At 45.4% G+C, this 25,248-nt stretch overlaps 1 protein-coding gene and 1 non-coding gene across 3 annotated transcripts in view; one reads left to right on the top strand and one right to left on the bottom strand.

The window, feature by feature from the left end:
- Positions 1-12,341: 12,341 nt before the first annotated feature.
- LOC125393471 (uncharacterized) lies at positions 12,342-17,374 on the bottom strand. Of its 2 annotated transcripts, none has more exons than XR_015738322.1 (2): positions 17,319-17,374; positions 12,342-14,749 (listed from the first exon to the last, which is right to left on the bottom strand). It is a non-coding gene; the product is annotated as an uncharacterized LOC125393471 (transcript). The 2 variants fall into 2 exon arrangements; XR_015738321.1 differs by lacking the exon at positions 17,319-17,374 and adding an exon at positions 16,535-17,298.
- Positions 17,375-17,653: 279 nt separating this feature from the next.
- Fhip2a (FHF complex subunit HOOK interacting protein 2A) overlaps positions 17,654-25,248 on the top strand; it is a 28,054-nt gene continuing 20,459 nt past the window's right edge. Inside the window, exons 1-2 of the mRNA XM_085694147.2 lie at positions 17,654-17,837; positions 24,807-24,885. Of these exons, the coding sequence (XP_085550273.2) occupies positions 17,793-17,837; positions 24,807-24,885 (124 nt within the window). The 5' untranslated portion in view covers positions 17,654-17,792. The remainder of the gene's footprint in view (positions 17,838-24,806; positions 24,886-25,248) is intronic.

Raw genomic sequence — 25,248 nt, 5'->3', positions numbered from 1 at the left:
AGTCTTCATGACGATGGTATGACCATCTCCTAGTGGTTCTTTTGGGATCGTGTGGAGGACTATTTCTGCAATATACAATAACCACCTCTTTTCCTACATAACTTTTCGATTTCTGGGCAGATATTCATACAGATAAAAGCATTTCCCTTGCTCAACTGTTTAGTGTGCAATAAAATTTCAAGACGGCACTGCTCTGTAAGAAAAATTGTAACAACACTTTGTGTGAATATTATCAAAAATTTCTCACCACGTTGGCAACTTACTTTATTCTTGACACGACCACTCTTGTCATTTGCAACCCCAGGACTACACGACATCCGAATATATTTATATTCTACGGCCATACCACCTTGAACATGCCCAGTCTTGTCTGAACACATTTATAGCTGCCCCTTTCATGCTGACTCTACATATAGCTATAAAAACACAACTATATTTCATCTTGTATTTTATTGTAACCAAGTCTCTATGGTGTGTTAAATGCACAGAATTGCATCTAATCAGTGCCAACTCCACTCTCCTAAACTTGGCTTGCTTGTGGACCCAAGCAAGCTTGATTGATGTGGAGGTCAGGTCTTGGAGAAGACGCCTGTCTTTTTCAAGTCCCTCTCTGACCCGCATGGATGGCTCCAGGCTCATAACTAGAGTCAGATCTCAGCATGCTTCAAGGGGATGAAGGCTAAGTTTAGCCCAGGAGCATATGGTTTATATTGAAAGAGTTTCCATATTTTTCTAGTGTATATATAGAGATTTAAAAAAAAAAACGAGGAGCATGTTGTCAATGAATTTGAAGAGTGCTACTCCCAGGAGGAAATAAGTCAAAATTAGATTAACCCAAATGTACTCATATGGATGCATTTAAGAACAAGCCTAGATTTGATGTGTGCATGCTAGCGTAGCCAAAGAGGCTCTGGTATTTTCCTTGGTTGGTTGATTGAACTTTGGGTTCAGCGTTCCATAAAATTGATGTTAGAGAACATTCTTGGCATAGACATGAAGGAATGTGAAGCTCATTTATGATCCCCATTTTGCATCCTCTCCCACACCCCCACTAGATCTTTAAAGGAGCGAGCCTAAGAAGACATCTGTGCACTAGACATGATGAACTACTCTCAGGGAGATGATGCCAGGGGCCTGGAAAGGCTCTGTAGCAGTGGAAGACTGAGTGTTGCTGCTGGGGAGGTGACCAATTACTTAGGGTGATTCCGTAATGATGCAACCAGATTGCTGCACCCAACCACGAGAATCAAGCTCGGAGAGATGGTTGTAATGGCAGCAGACATTATGTCAAGTAACCAGAATATCTTGAGCAGGCAAATCATTGATCAAGATGCTCATGGGGTTGGAATGGAATGGATGGATAGCATACTAAAGCATCACTTGGCCTGGGAGCTAAAGAGCTGGATCCGGCTGGATCAGCAGGGCATGCAGGCAAACCTTTTAGCAAGCATCTGAAACTGGGCAATTCACGAGTGCAGGGACTCATTTGTCAGGATGACCTCCTGATGGGAGATCAATAGTCATGCCACAGATATACAGTAAATCTTCCTCCAGGTGTTCCCCAACATGGGACATTTTCTAAGATGTCAGGATGCATGGGTTATATTTCTATTAACCTTTCTACATGATATAAAGAGAGATCTGATAGGGCTTACACTGTTCTATGTGTTCTGACTTCTGGCTGCCTGTCATTGCATACTTAACTTCTTCACTTCTCTGATGCATCCATGTTGGCCGTCCTCAGTTGTGCCCAGAGCTTTCCCATCATCAGACATCTGCACCTGTGGGGCTCTCTGCCACAGGTCTCTGCTTCCCTTGATTTATCCACACCTGCTCATTTGTCTGCCTTATCTACTGATTTATTCATTTATTTTTGAAGTATTGTTGGCAGAGGCCACTCATTCATTCCCTGCTGCTCATTGGTTCCTGGATCCTCATTGGTTCCCTGCCACTCATTAGTTCTAGGCCACTCAGACCCCAAATAACCACACAGAAACTGTATTAATTGCAATGCTGTTTGGCCAATGGCTTAAGCATATTGCTAGCTAGCTCTTAAATCCTAAACTAACCCATCTCCATTAATCTGCGTATCATCACGAGGTCGTGGCTTACTGGCAAAGATTCCACAGGCTCTGGTGGAGGCATTTGTCTCGTATGTCAGCTACACGGCTTCTCTCTGACTCTGCCTACTCTCTCTATATCTCTTCCAGCCTGGCCATATTCTGTTAAGTTATTGGACAAAGCAGCTTTATACATTAACCAATAAAAGCAACACATATACAGGACTTCCAACATCATTTCCCCTTTTCTGTTTAAATAAAAGGGAAGGTTTTAACCTTAACATTGTAAAATTACATATAACAAAACAGTTTTTAAGCAAAAATTACAGTTACAATATTTATATCTACTTTACCTTTTATCGGAACTAAGAAAAAGTAAAATTACAACTATCTATTCTTCAACTCCATCAAAGACTCCAGAAGGATATAATATTACCTAAGCAAACAGGAAGTGCATTGTAAGTAACTTTCAAAACTCTAAAATTGACGGAGACATCTTGCTGCCTGTACAGTCACTCAAAGTTCTTCTGTACTGTTGGGGCATCCATCTTCAGCCTACAGACCCATAGTATCCAGCAGACTTTCCCATGAAGCAGGAAATTTCTAAGACTGTTTCCTATATTGGCAGGTTGTCAGTCACTTTCTTCTGTGCCCTACAGAATGTCTAGCAGACTCTTTCATAAAGCAGGAACCCCGAAGGACTGTCTCATCTTCTTTAGGCAGCTTCAGCAGTCATTTTTCTGTGGGTCCTGCAAGTCCAGTCAAGAAGTCCAGGCAAGAGTAATTTCTTGCCCAAATGGCTAACAAACTTCATGAGGAACCACTTCAACAACCATCACCCTCTTGAAGTAGTTAGTGCTGCCAGAAGCAGATGTGTATCATTGTCATGAAAAGTCCTAAGCTTTTAAAACATTTAAATGCCATATTCTGAAGGTCTTTGAAAGATTTGAAAAATAACTATCTAACTGAAATATATCTCTATATATCTAGAAAACATAATATGACTAAAAGTTTGACTATTATAGATGATTATCAATTAACCTGTATTTCTTAATTATACATTACATTTTTAAATGAGCTGCACAAACATAATACCTTAATCAAGAGCAGAAATATATATATTTAAAATATGTATTTAATATATAAATTTAAAATATATATAACAAAATTGATCTTAAATTTGTATCAATAAACAAGATCCATACCCATGCAAAGTATTCATTTCTATAGCATATCCCCCTTTAAATGTAAACAAACATTTATAGACAGTATTTGGGAATTTGGGTGTAGTTCTCTCCAAACTGCCTTCTTATTTTTGTTGGGCAAAATAATTTGGGGAGTGTTTACAAGGACCTTTCAGGGGTCTTGGTCCATCAAACCACATTAGTCTGGAAGGATTCCACAGGTTTTCATCCTCTGTGGAAACAAAAGAACTTCTTTTCCAAAACAACATATCCTTAGACCCAAATTTTGAAGTCAAGATACCTTTAAAATATATATCTTGGTTTTGCTTAGCAGCCCATACAATGAAATGTCTCTTTGTACTTAGCTCCTTCACAGCCAAAAATTCAAAGAAATCACAATAATATACATAATCCAGATTCTGTGTATATCCCATCTTTTCATGGCTTATTTTTCTTACTCTATTAATTTTTCTTCAAGTTTACTCTGTCTCTTTAAAGACTTTGTTTTATTTTTTAAAAACCATTTACTTCTTTTATAACTCTCTATACTCTTTTTCTTCTCTCTCCCAAGCCTATGTACATTTTTTAAACACTCTGTGACCCATTTAGGGGCCTTTTTCATCTGAATTTGTCTTTACTGTGTATCTGTAATCCTTTTCTGACCAGGACCACTTTTTTCTCTTTTAAATGCTAAGCAGGCATGGCTAGGACCAACTCCACAGTCTGGCTTGTTGGTTCTGCCCAGTCCAACATGGCATAGGTCCGTTCACTGCCTCTGAGATCGCAGAGTGGGAGCTACGCTCACCACCTCAACTCTGGTAACCAGTTGGCCCATGTTGCCACCAAGTAACTTGCAGCACACTGCCCACAAACCCTATTCAAGTGCCTGGCCTCCTGAAAGAGCCAGAGTTTGTGCTGGCAGCATGGACCACCGTTTTGAAACCATGCGTTTTGTTATGTTTTATTTTGTTTTTTTTCTGCTACTGCTGAATCAGGAAGACTTCTCTTAAAGAAGTCTGTGGTGCCCCTGCTCACCACCAGCCAACAGAGCTCATCTAGAAAAAAATGTAGTTAAACTTTGGTTTTTTTTTCTTTTTTTTTTGGTCTATAATTCCTTTCCAAGCTCTCTCAGGTTTTATGTGGATTTAACTGGCACACGTTGGTGTTCCAATCTGTTGATAGAATAAAGCAACTGATGAACTTTGACAATACAAGGCATAAGAGATCTTCAAATTTCCTGATTTATGGCAAAGTCTACTGAATACTATGGGCCTGTAGGCTGAAGATGGGTGCTCCAACATTACAGAAGAACTTTGGGCAACTGTCCAGACAACAAGATGTCTCTCTCACTTCTAGAGTTTTGGAAGCTGCATTATAATGCAGCATTAAAATGCATTATAATGCATTTTCTGTTTACTTAGATAATATTATATCCTTCTGGGGTCTTTGATGGAGTTGAAGAATAGATAGTTATAATTATACTTTTTCTTAATTATGATAAAAGATAAAGTAGATATAAATATTGTAAATGTAATTCTTGCTTGTTACCTGTTTTATTATATGTAATTTTGCTATGTTAAAGTTAAAATCTTCCTTTTTATTTAGACAGAAAAGGGGAGGTGATGTGGGAGGTGATATATGCTGTGAATATGTTTTATTGCCATTAGTTAAAAAAGAAGGTGCTTTCAGCCAATGTCTTAACAGAATATAGCCAGGCTGGAAGATATATAGAGAGAGTAGGTAGAGTCAGGGAGAAGCCATGTAGCCACCACAGGAGACAGACACCTCCACCAGAGCCTGTGGAAACTGTACCGGTAGGCCATGAGCTCGTGGTGATGCACAGATTAATAGAAAAGTGTTAACTGAAGATATAAGAGCAAGGTAGAAACACGCTTAAGCTATTGGCCAAGCAATATTGCAAATAATATAGTTTCTGTGTGATTATTTAGGGAGTCTAAGCAGCTGGGAATAAATGAACAGCTTCCCCCACCAAAGTTCTGTGTTAGAGCCCCTGGCCTTTCATAGCCATGTACGTATTCTACTGTTTGCCACTCTGGTCGGAGATGTGAACCTGGGAGAGCAAGGTATACAAATGAGGTGAACTAAAGTTCATGCAATAGCTCACTTCACTCAGCGTATCAGGCAATTCATACTCAGAGGGTCAAGAGAGTCCCCTAAATAGGGTACACAATCACAGGTGGCAAAAGGATGGTTTTGCATAGGGGCACACAAATAACAACAGCTGAACTAAACTCACTCCTACTGGCTACACCTGGGAGGGGCCCCAAAACACACTCCAAGAACAATTCGTGTTTGGAAAAATGACATCATCAAACTCTTGTTTTCTCGGAGTTTTCTCAGACACACTTAGAATTCTCCATTCTTTTTTATTATTTATTTTTATTTTTATTTATTTATTATGTATACAACATTCCTTCCATGTATGCTTACATGTCAGAAGAGGGCGCCAGATCTCATTATAGATGGCCATGAACCACCATGTGGTTGCTGCTGGGAATTGAACTCAGAACCTCTGGAAGAGCAGTCGGTGTTCTTAATCTCTGAACCATCTCTCCAGCCCCAATTCTCCATTCTTGAATTGTGTTCCGACACTCTACCACCAAACCACCCACAGTCCTGGACACCCAAATTTAAAAAATAACTTTCCAAGTTATTGTTCATCCCCCTTGAGTAAGGTGATTTATTCTTTTCATGGCATTTTATTCCAACATGAAATTGTGTACATAATATTCTACATCGGTCTTTCTCAGAAGGCTAGAACCTCCAAGTATGTGTGTATTATATAAGTGATTTGGTTAAAGAATGAATGCTAATAATAAAAAAAAAAGAACTATCATACGATCCAGCTATATCACTCCTGGGTGTGGACCCATGTACCGCTGTTATCAGCAATAGCAGAAAGATGCAGACGTGGCCTGGCTGCTGCTGTGGTTCTGTAATAATTGAGCTATGAGACCAGACAGAGTCCAGCAGCATCTTAATAGGCAAAGAAAATGTGGTACATGGGTGGTTTTATTCAGCTGTAAACAAAAATGAAATTACGGCATTTGTAGGAAAATGAAAAGAACTGGGTATCATTATGTTAAGTAAAACAAACAAGAAAAATAAATATTTTATGGTTTCCCTCCTATTCAGTCTAGAGTTAAATTTATGTTAATGCTATCTGGATGGCCTGATGTATGTTGTGCCTACTCATTATGTAGACACCGTGTGTTCTTGAGATGCAATTGTTTTACTTATATCCTGTCTTTGTCTCCTATGAGAGATGTTACATCTTTGCTCCAATATTGATGACACAATTAATACCCTGACTTTAAAGAAAAAGATTTATTTATTATATATACAGGGTTTTGCCTACAATTGCCTGCAGGTCAGAAGAGGGCACCAGATCTCATTATAGATGGTTGTGAGACACCATATTATTGCTGTGAATCAAACTCAGGACCTTTAGAAGAACAGTCAGTGCTCTTAACCTCTGAGCCATCTCTCCAGCCCCTATCCTGGCTTTTTTTTTTAAATCTGATTTTTTTTTATTTATTTGAGCCTGCCCCTTCCCTTTTAAATCTATCACTTTTAGAAAATATAGTGCTATTTTTGTTATAGAACTATCATAGGACTGAGCTTTAAAAATAAAATCAAACTCCTGAATTCATACCCAAAGGACTCAAAGTGCCACACGGATATGTGTACATCCAGGGTCGCTGCACCACAGGTCACAGATGAGCGGGGAGTGAACGTGTGTTCCGTGTACACACTGAAGTTCCAGCCGGCTCTAAAGAAGAGTGAGACAATGGTATCTGGAGGGGAAAGGATGCAACTGGAAACCGTCGTGCTGTGAAATAAGCCACTCAGAAAGGAACTCGGTTCTTTTTCTCATGTGGAGATTCTCGTGTTTCCTCTGCCTGTGAACTCTCTATGTCTGTATATATGTAGGTCATGGAGCTAGAAAATGGAGCACGAGAGGGGAGATAAGATCTGAGGGGCAGGTGTGGCGGGAGAGGGCTAAGGAGTCCATGTGACTGGGGGTGGAAGAACAGGGAGGGGGAGAATGTGGGAAATGGCGATGGACAAGAACAAAGTGTGTATGGACACGCCATGGTAAAGCCAATTCCTTGGCATGCTAATAAAAAGTAATAAAAACCTCAGAAAAGAAAACCAATTAAAAATGGTGTTATTTTAAAATCCTCCGACTTTTAACTGGTGTTTTAAACCCGCTCACAGCTTTCCTCATGGAAAGGCCTAGTTTACGCTTTCTCCGTCTTCTGCTCTTCTTTCCTGCGTCACACTGGATCGAGAGGGAAATTTCTACTGGATTGTCTGTATTACCTTGGCAAGGTCATTTATCTGGCAGATGCCCAGAATCGAACATTTCATTTCCTAATTTTCCTTCCTAGCCCTTAGATGTGGTTCTGACCAGAGGAAGGTGAGCAGGGGTGCAGGACTGTGAGGTGGCGCTTCCTAAGGAGACAGCAGAAGCGTGCTTCTCTCCCTTCCTCATCCCTGCCCTAAAGTTGGGAACCAGCGCTTTCACACCTTTATGGGACCTGGAAGACCTGAGTGTGACTATGTCCAGTGGCGGTTTAGAACTGTTTGGAACATGCAGTGATCTTGGATAGTTGCTCTAACTCAACCCAAGAAACTTCTTTAAATTGTTGTTGTTGTTGTTGGGCAAAACACTGACTGCTCTTGCGGAGGACCCAGTTCAATTCCCAGAAACCACATGGCAGTTCACAACCATCTGTAACTCCAGTTCCAAGAGACCCATGCCCTCTTCTGGCTCCTTTGGCACCAAGCACACACATGATACACATACTTACATGCAGGAAAAATATCCATATACATTTTTTAAATAATCAAAAAATTAACTAAAAATTTATATTTATGTTTGTGTGTGTGTGTGTGTGCTATGCATACGCAGTGCCGACAGAGGCCAGAAGAGGGCGCTGCTGAACCACCTGATGTGGGTGCCAGGCCCTGAAAAGCCCCAACTGCCCTAACTGCTGAGTACCTCTCTAGACACCCCAAGTTTCTTTTACTTAAGGAAATAAACTGCTTTAAGCCACTTTACGTGGGACTTTGTTGTTCTGTGCAGCTGGATCTAGCAGGAACTGGCCATTTCCTGGAGCTGCTTTGTTATTGTAGGCTAGGGCGGAGAGAAGGTGGCAAATAATGTCTCCCCCAGCCTTTCCTGGCTTGTGGCAGCTGGCCTGCTCACTCAGCTCTTCTGACACAGTGGACTTGCTTAAAAGTAGATCTGGAAGTAAACATGGCTGTAGTGGCTTACTCCAGCTCTCAGGAAAGGAGGATGTGGAGAGCATACGGGAGACACAAGAAAAGCAAAAGAGGGGAACTGGGGTTCCCATGACGATCACTGGGGTCCCCATGACGGTCACTGGGATCCCCATGACAATCACTGGGGTCCCCATGATGGTCACTGGGCACAAGATCCCACTGGGACCTCATGAAAAGCATTTGGATCGCTTCTCAGAATTCCTCCTAGAACTGTCCATGAAGAACAGGACTGATCTGCAATAATTCAGCCTCCAGGTTCTCTCCCCACTGGCTGAGTCCTCCAGTGGGTGTAAACTCCATTGTCCTAGAAACAGCAGGCTTTCCCACAGAGCCTTTTCCATGGGTAAAATGCTTAGGAGTTGCTAAAATTCCTTCTCTTGGAGCGATATAAACCATGCTAGTCCTCCTGCAATCCCAACAACAAAGCAAGGCGCAATTCCATCAGTTTACTCTAGGAAGCCAATTAATGTATTAGGCTTGTTTACAGACTGACAGGTGACCTTATAGCGGTCTCCCTGCATGGTGTGCACTGGCATGGATGACACCCCACCCACCCCCGAGCCCCATGGCTGTGTGAATGGAGCCCTTCCCTTGCCTGCACAGATCCTCTGCCTCTCAGAGACTCTGGGACCATTAACAATGAGGGCAGAACTGCATACCACTGTCTGAGAGGCCTGGTTGAGTTCTCAGAGGAGAGCCCTATGACCTTCCTGCTCCCTCCTCGCACAGGTAGCATCGGGAATCACCAAACCCAGCTGTAAAGGCCATTGACCAGCAGGCCGACCAGCCTAACTCCTGAAGATGGGTGCTGTTTAGCTTGAGGCATAGTCCTGTACAGATGAACCCGGGAATGAGGTTAGACACTGTCACCAAGAGCTGAGTTTGCAGGCTGTCATCAGAAGTTGTAGAAGGAGTTTTCCTTGGACCGCCAACACGGAGCCTTATTAATTATAAAAGGTCGGCAAATAGCTTAGGCTTCTCCTACTAGCTCTTTTAACTCAAATTAACCCATTTATAGTAATCTATTATTTTTTGTCATGGCTTTTTACCTCTCTTCCATCTTGCACCTCCCTTTTCTTCTCCGTGTCCACCGGCATCTGTCCTGCACCTAGATTCATCTCCCCTTCTCTCTCTGACCAGAAGTCCTGCCTAAACTCTCCCTGCCTAGCTATTGGCCATTCAGCTCTTTATTAAACAATCAGAAGGTGCCTTGGCAAAGCCACATCTACACAGTGTGCAAAAAACTTATTCCACAAGAAATACATCGAAGGACTGTGACCCCAACAGCAGGGTGTTTAGGTTTTAGTGCCTATTTTCTGAGATCAACCTGGTTCTCTTTGTATCTGTGATGTGTTAGCCACTTTCTGTGACAAAATTCCTGGCAAGAACATCTCAAAATGGGCAAGATATATCTTTGCCCACAGTTCCAGGGGCTTTGATCTAAGGTCACATGGTGTCATTGCTGGGGGCCTGTGGTGAAGCAGACCATCGCAGGAGAGAGGCTGTAACAGAGCAGGCCATTGGAAACAGAAACGGCGAGAGAGAGAGAACGTCAGAGCAACAGGGTGGAACACTGGGGAGGGAGTAGATAAAGTACTATTTTTCCAAGGCACGGCCCTGGTGACCTACTTTGTCCAACTAGGCTCCACCTCGTAATAATGCCACCACAAAGGGACCCAATCAAGGGATTAACCCTCTGAAGAAGTTAGAGCTCTTGTCACCCAGTCACTGAATGGACAAGCAGGGGACCGTTCCTTAAATATGTGAGCCTTTTGGGGGACAGTTTATAGATCAACTATACACGTTAGAGCTGTCAAATTACCTTCAGCAGACCAAGCCTGTAACCAGTACCAAAGTCAATCCGTTACAGTGTGAACTAGCCGCTCGAAATTTGACACTTCTTCCTGGACTTTCATAAAATATATTTTCCTGTCTCAGACAGCTCGTTTTAAAAATAAATTACCTCCCAGCCCTTTCTTAGAAGTGATCCCAAGTTTTTATTTACTTGTCTTTTTTCTTTGGCTATACCACTTGTTGAGCTATCTTTATTCTTGTATCTTGACTATTGACTTCTAGAGATGATTCTTATATCTTTTTTCCAAGCCCAGATCTCTCTTCTTACTTCTCAAGTCAAATTTATTGCCTCAAACCAGACACCTCTCAGAGAAGCGATTACACAACCGACCAGACCTACATACCGCAAACAGCACCCTTTCCTCTCCCTTCTTATTCCCTTCTGTGCGTGTGTATTTATTGCTCATGTGTGGTGCCAGTGAGCATGTGTGTGTACATGGAGACCAGAGGTCAACCTCAGGAGCTCCTCACTTCGTGTTTACAGGCAGGGTCTCTCATTGGCTCAGAGCTCACGGATTGAACATGGCCTCTTGGCCAGAAGCTCCAGGGTCCTTCTGTCTCCACTTCCTGGTGTTGGGATTGCCAGTGGCTAATCCAGCACGTGACTTATTTCTGTTTGCTGGGGTTTGAACTCAGGTCCCTGAGCTCGTGTGGATGGTGCTTTAGCAACTGGGCTGTCCCCCAAGACTCCACTGTCTATGGTCTCCACATTCGCTGCTTCAATAATGACATTTTCCCTAGCCTCGTCCAAGTCAAAATTTAGCAATAGTTGGCTTCTTGTTCTCATTTATGCTCATATTTTCTGAAACCTGAAAATTGTGGTTGGCCTTACCTTGGTTTTTGAGTTCACCATACTCCTCCTCTCTGACAGGTTACTAACTCCCACGAGTAAGAAACATTAAAATGCCTTTTGTTTCTGCCCTTGCCAAACAAATTTTGCACTGTGCCAGCACACGGTTTCACCTAGAGCTTCTTACAGGGTTTTTTGTGAAAGCCTCGGTCCTTCATCCAAACCGTTTCCTGTTTCACAGAGCCACCTTCTGTCAACACCGTCAGAGGATGTTGTCCTTAGCTACTTCCTTTCTTTGAAGAAAATGCTTACGGCACTTTTGAAAGATGTGTTTACTTTTAGCTGGATGGCTGTCTTTTTAACCTGCATGTCTGTCTTTTTATCATGTGCGGGTCTGGTGACAAAGGAGGCCAAAAGGGCACTTCAAATTTCTGGGGGGAAAGTTACAGATGGTTGTGGGCCACCGTGTGAGTGCTGGGAATCAAACCTGGGTCCTCTGGAAGGGCAGCCATTTCTCCAGCCCTCGTTTTATTAACTTGTGCTGGTGCAAGCAGGCACCAGCAGAGTCCAGGTGGCATCAGATCTTCCAGAGTGGGAGTTATAGGTTTGTTTGTGAGCCGCCCTGTGAGTGCTGAAAGCAGCCTGGGCTCTCTGCAAAAGCAGTATGTATTCTTAAGCTCCAAGCCGTTTCTTCAGCAGCTGTTAATGTGCTGATGTTTCCCCACTGAGGTGATGAGAATTCAGTGTACACACACACACACACACCATCCCACCACCTATGTGTATCCTTTCATTTTCCTGATACAGTAATGTCATTGCCTTATTGCCTTAACTGGACTGGTGTTCACAGTTTATGTTATAATGGTTTTGTAAATGGTATGTGTATTGGTGCCATGTAGATTATGTGTGTTAGCCCCATGTGAACTGACTGTGTGTATTAGCACCATGTAGACTGACCATGTTATTAGCACCACGTGGAGGGACCATGTGTATTAGTGTCTGGTGGACTACTGTATGTATTAGTGTCATGTAGACTGACTGTGTGTACTAGCAGCATGTCTACTATGTATCAACATAGAATATATGGGCTGACTTGAGCATCAGTGCCATGTAGACTGACCACCTGCTCATACATCACTATGTAGTTGAACTTTTATTTGGACCGCCAGTTCACAAATAACAATATGGAGGTTTATTACTAATTATGAAAGCTTGGGCGTTAGCATAGGTTTGTCTCACTAGTTCTAATAACTTAACCTGCTTTTATTAATCTATGTTCTTCTACGTGGCTCAGTCACCTCTACCCTGTACCATATATCTGACCTCTTCAGTGCCTCCTTGATGTCTCTGTACTGCCCATTCTGCTTCCTCCTCATCTGGCTGGTGACTCTACACGTCTTCTTCCCAGAGTCCTTTCTGTCCCCGGAAGTCCCGCCTAACCTCTTCCTGCCTAGCTACTGGCCATCCAGCCCTTTATTAAGTCTATGAGAAGGTGCCTTGGCAGAGACACATCTTCACAGTGTAAACAAACATTCTGCAACACAGCATGTTTGGTGTTAACAGGAATCTTCTTGCTCCTGCTGCTGCCACCCCCCCCACCCCACCCCCCGCTACTTAGCTGTTATGGTTTTAATTTATTACTACGCCAATATCAAACTTTCCTATTCTCTAGAAAACCTGCTCAAATATATACATATTCTACTTACCAACTGCATCCCCACACCCTCCAAACTCTTCTGACCATTCCTGTCTCAACTGCTTGGTCATTCACCAGCTGCTGTCATCCTCAGACTCAACAAAAATTTCCTTCACTTTTCCTCACCTCTTTGTCTCACCCGCTCCTGCCCTTTGTTTATTTACTCCCTGAGTTTGGATGGAACACTCTCAGTTTCCCAAGACAGAGCAAAAGTGGAAACAGTGTTCAGCATCTCCTGCATCTGAAATGTCTTCCTTTATTCTCACACGCAGTACAACCTTGTCTTAGTCCATCTTAAGGCTAGAAGTGATTTTGCCTCAGAAACTTGAAGCATTGCCCAGCGCCTTCTTCCTTCCTGTGCTGCTGCTGGGAGCTATCAGGTCGCCGTGACTCTTGAGGCTTTTAAGAACACGTTTTTCTTTCCTCTCATTGGAAGTCTTCACAATCTATCTTCAAACCTAGTGTTCTGAAATTTTACAAGTGTCTGATGGAGTGAGCTTATTTTCATTCATTGTTCTGATATGGAATGGGTGCTCCCAACCTGGAAACTCATGCTTAGAAATTAGCAAGTTATTAACTGAGCTATCTGTTGACTAGTTCTCATTTTATGTGACCACTAGCAGGCTGTCTAATTAAAAACAGTTCTTTCACCCGGCCTTTTGTTGTTATTGTTTTGTCTTTGCTTTTTTTTATGGTAGTGTTAATTTGACACAGCAGAGGGAAGAGAGAACCTCAGTTAAGGAACCATCCCCCATCAGATTAGCCTGTGGGAAATCTTGTAGTGTGTTTTCCTACCTGGTGATTGATGTGGGAAGGCCCAGCTCACCATGGGTGGTACCATTCTGAGCAGGTGATCCTGGGTTCTATAATAAAGCAGGCTGAGCAAGCCATGGGGAGCAAAGCAGTTAAGTAGCACCCACCATAGCCTCTGCATCAGCTCCTGCCACCAGGGTTTTGCCCTGTTCCAGCTGCTGCCGTGGCTTCCCTCAGTAATGGAATGTGACCTCAAGAATTTTAAGATAAAGCAAAGACATTTCTCTCCAAGTTGGTTTTGGTTCGTGTTTTATCACAGCAATAGAAAGCCTATCCAAGACAGACAGGGTCTTGTGTAACCCAGGCTGGCCTAGAATGCTTTATGTTGCCCGAGCTGGCTTTGAATACCTGACCTGGCTTTTCACTGGTCTTTAGGAAACACTTGGGGAAATGTTTCCATCGTTTTTATATTCATTTTTAACTTCTGTGTTTTCCTCTTGGTTTCTAGGCTGTCCTTTGTGCTCTGCCATTGCTGCGTTAGACACAGCAGACCATTCTTTCTATTCAGGCAGAATTGTCTTTTGTTCCTGGAGAGTGGTGGGAACATTTTTCCATATGTTTTAGTCTCCATCTGTTCAATACAAACTCACCTTCTCTGAGTCTCTCCACGTCTCACGTTCTTCTTCAGTCTCTATTATGGATTTTATACACATTCCTCATACTGCTGATGGTGTCATGGTGTCTGATCCATTTAGGAGAGGTCATAAGACTGACTGAGCTCTCTGGGCACATGGCAGGAGCTCAGGGGAATGGACTGGGCTCCCCGTCAGGATCGTCAGGTCTTTCTCGATTCCCATTCTTTCCATTCAGCAGGAGCAGACTGGCTGGTGATCCCAGGAGACAGGGGAGAGCAGGCTGGCTGATGGTCCCAGGAGACGGGAGAGCAGGCTGGCTGGCCATCCTAGGAGACAGGGGAGAGCAGGCTGGCTGACCATCCTAGGAGACAGGGGAGAGCAGGCTGGCTGATGGTCCCAGGAGACAGGAGAGCAGGCTGGCTGATGGTCCCTGGAGACAGGGGAGAGCAGGCTGGCTGGCCGTCCTAGGAGGCAGGGGTGGGGTAGAAATGTGTCCATTCCATTGCCCGTTTCCACTTCATTCTTTTCTCTCCCGCTATCCCAAGATGGCCTTTCTACCCTCTCCTGACATATCATCTTATGCCAGGTCTGCAGAGGGCAGTGAGGGGGTCTACCGGATTCTCAACAAACTTCATCTGTCCCACCACTTAGGATCCTGATCGTGTCATTTGCTCTTTCCGTTGCTGTGACAAACACCACAACTGAGAGCCACTTAGGAAAGAAAGGATTTACTTTATGGTTCCAGAGAGGACAGTCTATCACGGCAGGGAAAACATGGCAGCCCGAGCTTGAGGCCAGTCTAGAAGTCTGGAAGCTGAGCAATCCAATTTCACTTCACCTCCACACAGGGAGCACGGACAGGGAAGTGGAGCCAACTATAAAATCTCAAAGCCAGGCTCCCAGTGTGCACTTCCCCTAGGAAGCCCCGCCTCCTGAAGGTTCTCTAACTCCCCAAGCAGCAGCAGGAGCTGGGGACCAAGTGCTCAAACTTAACTATCCACGGGGACATTTCACACGAAAGCCACTTTCTGTTACTAATTCCTAAACCATGACAAGTTCTTGGGATTAATGCATTGCTTCTATTCCTGGCTTTTTAACTCCTTTTAAACTGTCTTCCAGTTCTTCTAGATCTGCTACCATCTCTTCTACCGACTTCCTTGTCCTTTTGGGTTTACAGAGGAGAAACTTTTTACTCGGTTTAGCAGGATTTGTGAAGCAGATGTTGCTAATGTTTTTATTTCCCATCCACCCAGTGAATCAGAAGTCGCCAAACACTGAAAATTAGCATCATATCTCTCTCTCTCTCAGTTCCATCTTACTTGGGCCTCAGTTTTCCAGGCCTTCTCTGTTTATTTAAGTGTGTGTGCTTCTTCCAAGTACACAGACATGCACGTGCCCTCAGAAGGCAGAAGAGGGTGTCGGATCCCCCGGAACTGGGCTTACAGGAGGTTGAGCCACCTGGTACAGGTGTGAGGAACTGAACTTGGGAACCCTGGAAGAGCACCAAGCATTCTTAGCAAGCATTCTCCAGCCCCAATTCAGTTTTCAAAAAGGACTAAATTTATGACTTGCCTTCAGCAAACAGAATAAATACATAAGGTCCCATCTGAGGAATTTCAGGCAACCATGGTGTTTTTATGGGTAAGGATGGCTTCTTCCTGAGCTTTCTCAGATCAACTGTTGAGGTGCGTCCAACTGCACCCACGCATTCAGCACGCTGTACATTAGTGTTACTCCAAGCACGCCAGGATGAGAATAGCAACCATAACCACTGGTTCAGTGACCGTTCTGATTAACTCGTGCATCTCAGAAATTAGGTAGCAGGTAGATAAGTCATTGAGTATTGGTATTAACCCAGAGCCAAATATATATTTTATTGTGTTTATAATAAGTATGCAAAGTTAAATATCCGTCGTACACAACCCACAATCTGTTTAAACATACCTCGTCACACAGTTGTGGTTGTTAGGCATTATAAAAATACAAAATGCCATATTAGGCCAGGAAGCTTATTATAGTTAATAAAGTATTATGAATAATAACAATAACAAACATTATGCGCTCTAGATTGGAGCAGGAACAAGGAGCCTGAATTTGCAAAGGAACACATTTCAATATTCAGCAAATATAGAGGATATTGTCAGCATTTTAGTTTACAGAAAATGAGGTCGTGTTTGCCGCCCTTTGAGCACAGCAGAAGTATACACAACCCAAGAAAGGAAACGAAGAAGACTCAAGTCTCCCCTTACCTTATACCTTGGTTTCCCATCCTCTACATGGTTACTAATAGTATGATGACGGAAGCCTGTGAAAATCCGTGTACCCCACGCCCTAGAGTGGCAGAGTCGGACCCCAACAGGCACCCAGCTCCAGGGCCCGGCTTCTTAAACCGGCTATGAGCGGTGCTGACCTTTTCTGCCCTTTCTGTCCTCTGTTCAAGGAATTCTACTATAAATAGGTGTTTTCACCCAAGGTTATGAGAAATCGACTCCTCTAATCCAGAACGTACTGATCGATCCTCTCGGTGAAATGCTAACATCAGCTTAAAGCAAAAGTTCACCAAGATTTTTCAGAAGTTCTATCAACCAAATTAAAATTGTCCAGTCGAAATCAGTGTTTCCTCTAGGATCCAATACGGATGCAGTGTTTTAGGAAGCCTCCAGCTCAGTGCTTATCACACTCCACTCATCGGTCTGAGGCATCTTAAAGATTCCTTTCTTTTCCAGGAACACATTGAAACGTTGCAAGGCACTACCCTGAGTTATTTAACCGAACCCTCGTCCCACGTGTCCACTCGGAACTTCCGGTTTTGATAAGACGATGCTATTCTACAGTCCAGCAGACTCACCCCCACCCCCCACCCCCGCCTCTGCTGCGCTCGAGTTCCTAGCACGCGGGCCCACCGGTCGTTTTGGCGTTAGGGATGCCGGTATTTCCCTAGCGGCCTTCCCGACTTGTCCCCGCCCCCGTACGGTGCACACGTAAGCACCATGTCAACGTGTCATTGCGAAACCCCCACCCTGCGCCGCTCACCGAAAGACGAGCGCGAGCAGCTCCCGGTGCACCGCGCCGGCCCCGCCCTCCCCGCCGCCGCCTCTGCGCGCCCCGCCCCACGTCCAGCGCCGCAGGCAGCTGAGGCCTCGGCTTCCCCGGGCCGCACCGGCGCCCCCTGCAGTACGCGGCGGGCAGCGCTGCCGGAAGAGCCCGAGCCTCCTGCCACCGTGTCCGCTGACGCCGCCGCCGCCGCCGCCACCGCTACCGCCACCGCCACCGCCACCGCCGAGCTCCGTGGGGTCCCGAGTCCCAGCCGCGTGTCTTCGGAGCCGCCCGCCGTGCTCCCCGCGCCCCCCGCGCCGCCGCGCCTCCCGCTCGGCCTCCGTCCTCAGCTCCCCGCCCGCACCCGCCTTCACTCTGGAGCGGCCCGGGCAGCCGCAGCAGGGGCGGCGGCGGCGCATCGAGGAGCTCTCCAGGTCGTCCCGGGAGAAGCTGCTGCAGTCCCGGGACAGGATGTTTTCCAAGCTCACGTCCATCCTGCAGCACGCCGTGGAGGCGGTGAGGCCGCGCGGGGTGTGGGGTGGCGGGGATCGGCCGCCCGGGCTGCGGGGCGCAGGGGAGGCTGCGGGGAGGCCTGCGCGCTCCTCCCCACCGCATCCTCTGCCCTCCCGGCCGGAACCGGGCGGCTCCCGGGGCCTCCGGGCCGTTAACCTCCGGGGCCTCCGGGCCGGCGCCGCGCAAGACAATAGAACGGCGGCGCCGGTGGGCTGGGCTTGCTTTGGCTTTCGTGCGGGTGGGACCGCGGGGCCCGGGTGACGCCGGTGCGGGCGATTGCTTGCTCGGGCTCGGCGGCCCACCTCGGCGGGACCTGGGTGATGGGTCTGCAGGAGTTTGCAGGTCCGCGATCTCCGGGCTCGCACCGTCTGTTTCCCCTTTTCTTAGCTAATATTGCGCTTCCCGGACGCTCTTGGCGCAGCCTGCAACCGCTGTACTTTGAGGCCGGTCTTAAACGCATAGAGGGACCTTACTCAAAAGACCCGAACAACCCAGAAGGAGAATGCCTTGCCAGTGCTCGACACCGCTTCATTTTACTTGCTTATTTTGGATTGAGTGTTACTTTGTATGAAGAAAGTTACTGTGTTCATTTTTAAGATGACATTTTCTTTACATGTTGAGAAGGACAATAACACTTTCAACTTCACTCTACTTTTTAAAAGGGGGAAAAACAAACACCACAGTGAAGTTAAGGGTCAGCTAACAAAATTAGAATTGTAAATTTTAGTTATGGAGACAGAACTTTAATACAGTTTCCAGTTATGTAGTATATGGAATTTAGGTATTTTGTTTTTGTCCCCCTCCCCATCTGGTGACACACCAGACCAAGAAAGAAAGAGGGTGAGGAGCTGTGTTGACACGGGTGGCAAACGACAGGGCTGTGAGACGCTTCCTTTTTCTGCTTTATATAGAGTCAGTCTGCATTCGTAAAATAATTAAGTTTTAAGAACAGTTATATTGATGTTTTGAATTATACTTTAGATTATAAAGAGTCATCAAACGTAATATGATGACAAATTAGAAATAATGAAATAAGTTATGTGGATTAAGCCCTGGGGCTTGTCATGTTCTAGGCAGAAGCTCTCCTACTGTTTTTTGTTTTTTTTGAGATCGAATGTTACCAGGTTTCCCAGACTGGTCTTGAACTTCTTGCTTTAGCCTCTGGAGTGTTAAGTTTTAGGCACATCACCAAGCCTAGCTCGTTTTTGTCCTAAGGCCTGTGTTTTCTAACTTTGTAATCTTTTTATAATTGCATGTATCATTAACATCACCAAATTACCTGAGAGAGACTGGCTAGGTAATAGTCAGTGTCTCTGTCTTGCTCTGTCAGTGAGGGGAATGAGTTCACTAGGTTCGCCTACTCTAGGGAGAAATGTCTGGCCCCTGGAAAAAATGTCAAGTCCACTTGCTCAGTGCTGGTTTCTAAGCTGATCTGCCACCCACACAGTTTACCAAGAAAAAGTCCAGCTCCTGAAATCCAGCTGGTCCTGCTCTGCTTTTTTGTTGGAATAGGGCCTCAGGGGGCCCAGACTGGTCCTGAACTTACATTGAGAATGACCTAATCACTTTCAAATTCACATACCTTTTTAAAGAAAAAAAAAAATCAAATACCACGATGAGTTTTAGGGTCAGCAAACAATTAGAGTTGTAAATTTGTAGATCTTCCTTCCTCCTTTGCCCAAGGGCTGGGATTATAGACTTGGTCTCTCATCCCTTGAAGAATATTTTTATGCCCCCTTCAACATTCTCCTGGGAAAGAACTCTTAGACAATGGTAAATAAGCCGTCCTTTGGTAGCTGAATGTTTTTCATAACCCAAGATTAGTTCCTAGTTACTCATTGACTTTTTCGCTTGTTTTTATCCATAAACAAGTCTTTCTGCTCCATAATTTGTTGACTTTTTCTTTCTCTTTTTATGTTGTGGTGCAGCATTCCAGTGCGTAGACTCATCAGGGCTCTGCAGACTTGGGAGGGAATCCCAGGCCTGAGGGTGACCAGACTCTTTTTCAGTTATCGTTGCCTGTGTCCTCAGAACTGTGCTGCCCTCCCTGGCCTCCTGGTGTTGTCGCTGGCCAAGTGTCCATAGCAGTCAGACAAGCCTTCTATATTTTTTTAAGGTTGACTAGATGTATATTCATCTAGATTAGGAGTTTAAGTTTTTTGTTTTGTTTTGTTTTTGAGTCAAGGTCCCTGACAGGCCTCAAACTTGCTAAGTCACCAAAGATGACTTTAAACTTTTGATCTTTCTTCCCCCCTCCCCCAAGATCTGGGACCCCAGGCTGGTGCTTTGTTTTCTGTTTAGTTTCTGTTGTTGAGGATTTAACCCAGGGCCTTGGTAAATGCTAGGGGAGCTCTGTACCAGGCATCTACCCACCCCTGACCTGTTCTGAACATTTTTATCATGACTTTTTTTTTTGAATGAGTGCATGCATGTGTGTGCGAGCTCGCGTGTGTGAGTGTGTGTGTATGTGTGTGCGCGCACACACGCGTGTGTGTGTGAGACCACAGCACTTGATCAGGGGCAAGTCTGGGGACATCTTTCCCTTTCACCATGAGTCCTGGGGAATCAAACACAGGTAGTCAGACACCAACAAGTGTCTTTGACTGCTGGACCATCTCAGTACCTATCCCTTTTAAACTAAGAAAAAAAAATACTTTTTAGATTTACTTTTTCATGTGTGAGAGTTTTGCATGTATATGAACCGAGTATATGCTAGGTGCCTGTGGGGGTCAGAAAAGGATGCCAAAGTCCCTGGAACCAAACCCGGTCCTCTGCACGAGGTTCGTAACTACTGAACCATCTCTCCAACTTTTACATTTTTATTCTGAAATAGGGTCTCACTTAATTGCCTGGACTGTCCTCAACCTTGCGGTCCTCCTGCCTCAGACTCCCAGATAATTGGGATTACAGGAGCATGCTCTCACACCTGGCATGTATATTTAAATGATTTTCCCTCATTTGCCAATAACTACACAGAGTGGGGGGATGTTTTCAAGGCTTCACGTTCATAAATGTGTTTTAAGCCGATAGGCACAGTATAAGGGTAGGAGAGAAGCCAAGCACAGAATGTGATTCTTACCTCCTTTTCCCCGAAAGGATACTCCTCTCATGTTGCATGTGTCTGTCAGGAAGAGTCGCAGGAATGAACGTGTCATTAGCCAGGTGCTGCATGTCTCAGCTCTGATGAAGCCTGTCCTAAGGTTAGACTAGACTATTTACCAGTTCCCATGTAGAGTTTGCCGAGGGCCAGGTCCTGCGGGGGTACCACATGTCCTGCGAGGGTACCAAAGGTCCTGCGGGGGTACCACATGTTCTGCGGGATACCACAGTGGAAGTTTCCTTTATGACCTTTTACCTGTTTTAACCAATGTAGTGGAAGTCATCCTTCAGAATGTGAATCAGTGTTTTCCAAGTATAGTTAATAGGCAGTTGTTGGGGACAGCATCCACCCCGTCCACCATACTGGAGACTGAACCTGAGCCTTCTGCTTGCCAGGCAAGCCCTCTACCTCTGGGCTTTGATCCTCTGCCCTCCGTCAACATGCCTCGTGGCAAGGCTAGTGGCCACCAATTTTAGAAAATGACTCGGTCTTGGGACTTCTTTTCCCAGCCCAACTCAAGTCCCTTTCTCACAGAGCGAGACTTTTAAGAGCCAAAGTGAAGATGGTATGTCTGTATCTTGGTAGCCAGTGCCCACTGGCTCAACACATGGGATATCATACTGTAGGGAACACGCAAAGGTGTGATCAACCCTAGAGCCAGACAGAGTAGGGGTCTGGGCCAGCCTCTGTCCTGACATAAAAACTGACTGAGTTTGTGTCTTCTTTGAAGCTCCTTCTCCATGCAGTGGGAGTAAGTAGATGCTTGGGATTGCTGCAGGGGTAAAATGAGGTGTGTAGGGGAGCTTTGTGTGGTGCCTGGTGGATAATGCCTCCATGCTTCCACGGTGGGTTTGGCCAGGCTGGGGTCTGTAGGAAGAAGGAAGCTGATCTTAGGTGTAGTTGGGGAAGGTTCTCAGGTTGATACTAGAACTAGGTAGTAGAGACGCAGCAAAGGTAGGGAGGGTGTTAAGGAACTTGGCAGCAGATGTGGTAGCTCACACTTGTCTCTCTGAGACTTTCCTGAGTGAGAGCCTGGCAAGCCTGGGCTGTACCATGAAACCCTGTCTTAAGAAAAACCAAGCAAACCCAGATGTGGGTTGTACATGCTGTAATCTCAACCGTTAGGAGCTGGAGCCAGAGGATCAGGAACTCAAGGCCAGCTACGTGAGTTTGAAGCCAGCTGGGACTACAAGAGACCTTGTCTCAAACAAAAACAAACAACAGAACAAAGACAGTTTGGGGTAGGATCTTTTAGAATGTACATTTTGTAGATATTTAAAGCAGTGGTTGTGGCTACAAAGTTTTGTTTAGTTTGTTGATGAAAGTTCTTTTGCATATTGGACATGTTGGACAAAGCCCAGGTGCCTAGCAGAGCCTTGTTACCTAAGGCAAGTCGGCTAACTGGTGTTTTGGTCTCTGATGGGAGTTTGAGCAAAAGAGGAGCTCTGAATGAGAGTTCAACACCATTTTAGGCTGGGTGCCTGGGGTGGTGCACTCCTGAAATCCCAGCACTCAGACAGCAGAGACAGGAAGACTGCAAGTTCAAGGCCTACCTGGAATATGCAGTGAGACCCTGCTGTAACACCAGAAAGTGAAAAAGAGCTAGGGGTGTGGGCTGATGGTGGAGTGCTTGCTTCTGCCAGGCCCTCGATCTGACCTCAGTAATTAAAGACTCGATAATGTGCTTGGCCAGTGTAGTGCTGGCCCGCATGTCAGTGACTGGGCCACCCGCTTTTCATGGAATGAGTATTTTGGTGCTGATTCAGCTCCATTGCTGAGTTGAAACCAGTAGTCTAAATGCTGAAAGGGATGGGCCCACCCCAACCCTTGATCCCACCCCAACCCTTGTCCAGATCCAGCCTAAGGGAGAGAAGCAGTTAAACAGTGTAAAGGTTGGGGTTGAGGCTAGGAGTGGCAGGTGCTTCAGAGTGGAGAGGGAAAACTTCCTGAAGAGGAGGAGGTTCCACATAGGAGAACAGGAAGTCCCACGTAGGAGAACAGGAAGTCCCAGGTAGGAGAGCAGGAAGTCCCAGGTAGGAGAGCAGGAAGTCCCAGATAAGAGAACAGGAAGTCACAGATAGGTAACCTGGCAATTTGGGGTGGCTATAGATTTGAGAGTCTTGAGAATTTAATCTCTGAATACTAAAACACTAAATTACAGTCTCCTGGTGCTGAGTCACCATCCCTGTCAAAGGATAGATGTTTTTATGCAGTGGTAACAGGTCATTTGCATCTTAGTAACAGAAAAGACAAGTTCACTGTAGTCTCACAAAGTAAGAATTTATTCATGTTTGAATGAGATTGTTATTCATCTGAGTTACTGGCAATTTAGAACAGTTCCTCCGTTTCCCTCCCTCTGACACCGAGGTGGTAGCGCCACCCTGCTTGGGATTTGCTGGTATTCTGTGGCAAGGCTGCCCATACACAGCTGGCAAAGCCTCCAAGCTGCTGGGGAGAAGCTGGAGGAGAGGCACTGTCACCACCTAAAAGGTTGAATTGTTACTGCATCAAACACATCTCATTTCCTCCTGTGTCTGCCCCATTTTAGTAAATTTAACTCCACAAAACCAAGTAAAGTTTAACTGCCTGTTCGCTCCTTCACGGTGGCCCTGGGTAGTTGTACATTGTCGGTCAGGATCTCTGCACACAGCCAGTGCAGGAAGAATCAGCTTAGGAGACCAGCGATGGTGTGAAATCTTCACTCGGTTGCTTTCATAAATGTATTTCACCTGGCAGACTGAGCCGCTTAGCATGTCTGTGACTGTACCCTTAAGTTGCAAAAGAGTTGAGAAATTATGTTGACAGAGTTGTCAGCTACAAAGGTCGCTGACTGGGAAACCGAAGGTCATCATGGAACAAGTGAAAGCGTAGGAGAGATCTGCCTGCAGGTCATTTGGTGGCGGTCCCCAGCCTACAGCCACGGGAGCTGCGGCCCAGCACAGAGCCACAGACTTCTTAGGACATGATGGGTGTGTGTGTGCCTGTTCGTGTTCGTACGTGTGCATGCATGTGTACTCAGTTTGCTGCATTATCAAACGTGAGCTTTGTAAATGACCGCTGGCCGCAGTGTTGGACAGTTGAACACTCTTGGCACTTAGAGGCCGAGCATGAAACGGCAGTTTACCAGTCAGACTTCGGTTCTATCCTGCACAACAGTGGTCAGAGCTGTACTTCTGACAGAAGTCGATGACACCTCTAGGGTGTCCCCCACCTCTCTGTCTCTCCATCCCCACCTCTTTCCAGCAAAAGAGCCCAGAGTCAGAGGAGTGGCCACATCTGCCTTTCTTCCATTTAACACACATTCCCTAATGCTGGTCGGCTTGCGGCAAGGTGGCTAGTGCTATAATTCTGGCCTTGAAACTTATGAAGTGCCTTTCAAAGCTTGCCTTTTAACACATTTTGTAGACTTGAAATTGGTAGTGTCTTGTTCATGTAGTTGTTTTGCTAAAAATATACACCGCTTGACCTAGGCTTACAAAGAAAAAGATTTACATCAGAAAGCCATGGGAAGTAGGAAGCAGTGTAATCTGATTATGACGCTGGCAGAGCTGCGTGCTTGCTGTGCTGATGGTAAGCGACTGCCAGCTGCTCGTCATCCTTCCCTTCCAAAGTCCCAGGTACACAGGCCTCTGGTCATCAGTCGTGCCCTTTCCCGATGGCTTAGTCACCTGAAGCCTGTGATAGCAGCAGCTGGGGGAAAGTTGACTGTGGGAGTAGTTTAGTAATAGTATTGATAAAGTGGTTTTCTTCTCAGTAAACCGTTTTACTTCTTTGGATTCAACTCATTTTGATTGTATTTGATATCTGAGTTCAAGTCAAGTCTGCCCCTTAGTCTAGTGCCTCACTCTAAGTCTGGTCTTTTGTGTTTGTAGCTTGCACCGTCTCTTCCATTACAAGAAGATTTTGTTTATCATTGGAAGGCAATCACCCATTACTACATAGAAACTTCAGGTAAGGAACATGCGTGCCTACGATCTGCTTCAAGATGAGTTCTCAGTTACTTTATTGTTAACTTTGACTCCTCTCTTAGGGACATTCTCAGTGTCCCTTTGGAGCATCTCCTATGTTGTTGTTGTTCTGGGCAGCGGGGACTGAGTAGCTGGCCTCACACACACACAGCAGCCCCAGCAGCTCTGTCCTGAGAGAGCTTGTATGCGGATGGGGGGCGGGGGTGGGGGGGAGGCACACAGTAAATGAAAACATTCGTATCACTTGTCAGCTAAGTGTTAGGGGAGGTGAAGCAGGCCGCAGGGTGACGGGGGTGGGGGGCGGGGGGTGGCATTGTGGGGCGGCAGGTGGCTGCTTGAGTCCTGA

Source organism: Myodes glareolus, chromosome 7, assembly GCF_982192425.1.
Source record: "Myodes glareolus chromosome 7, mMyoGla1.1, whole genome shotgun sequence".
Lineage (NCBI taxonomy): Eukaryota > Metazoa > Chordata > Mammalia > Rodentia > Cricetidae > Myodes > Myodes glareolus.
This window is presented reverse-complemented; position numbering and strand designations above follow the sequence as displayed.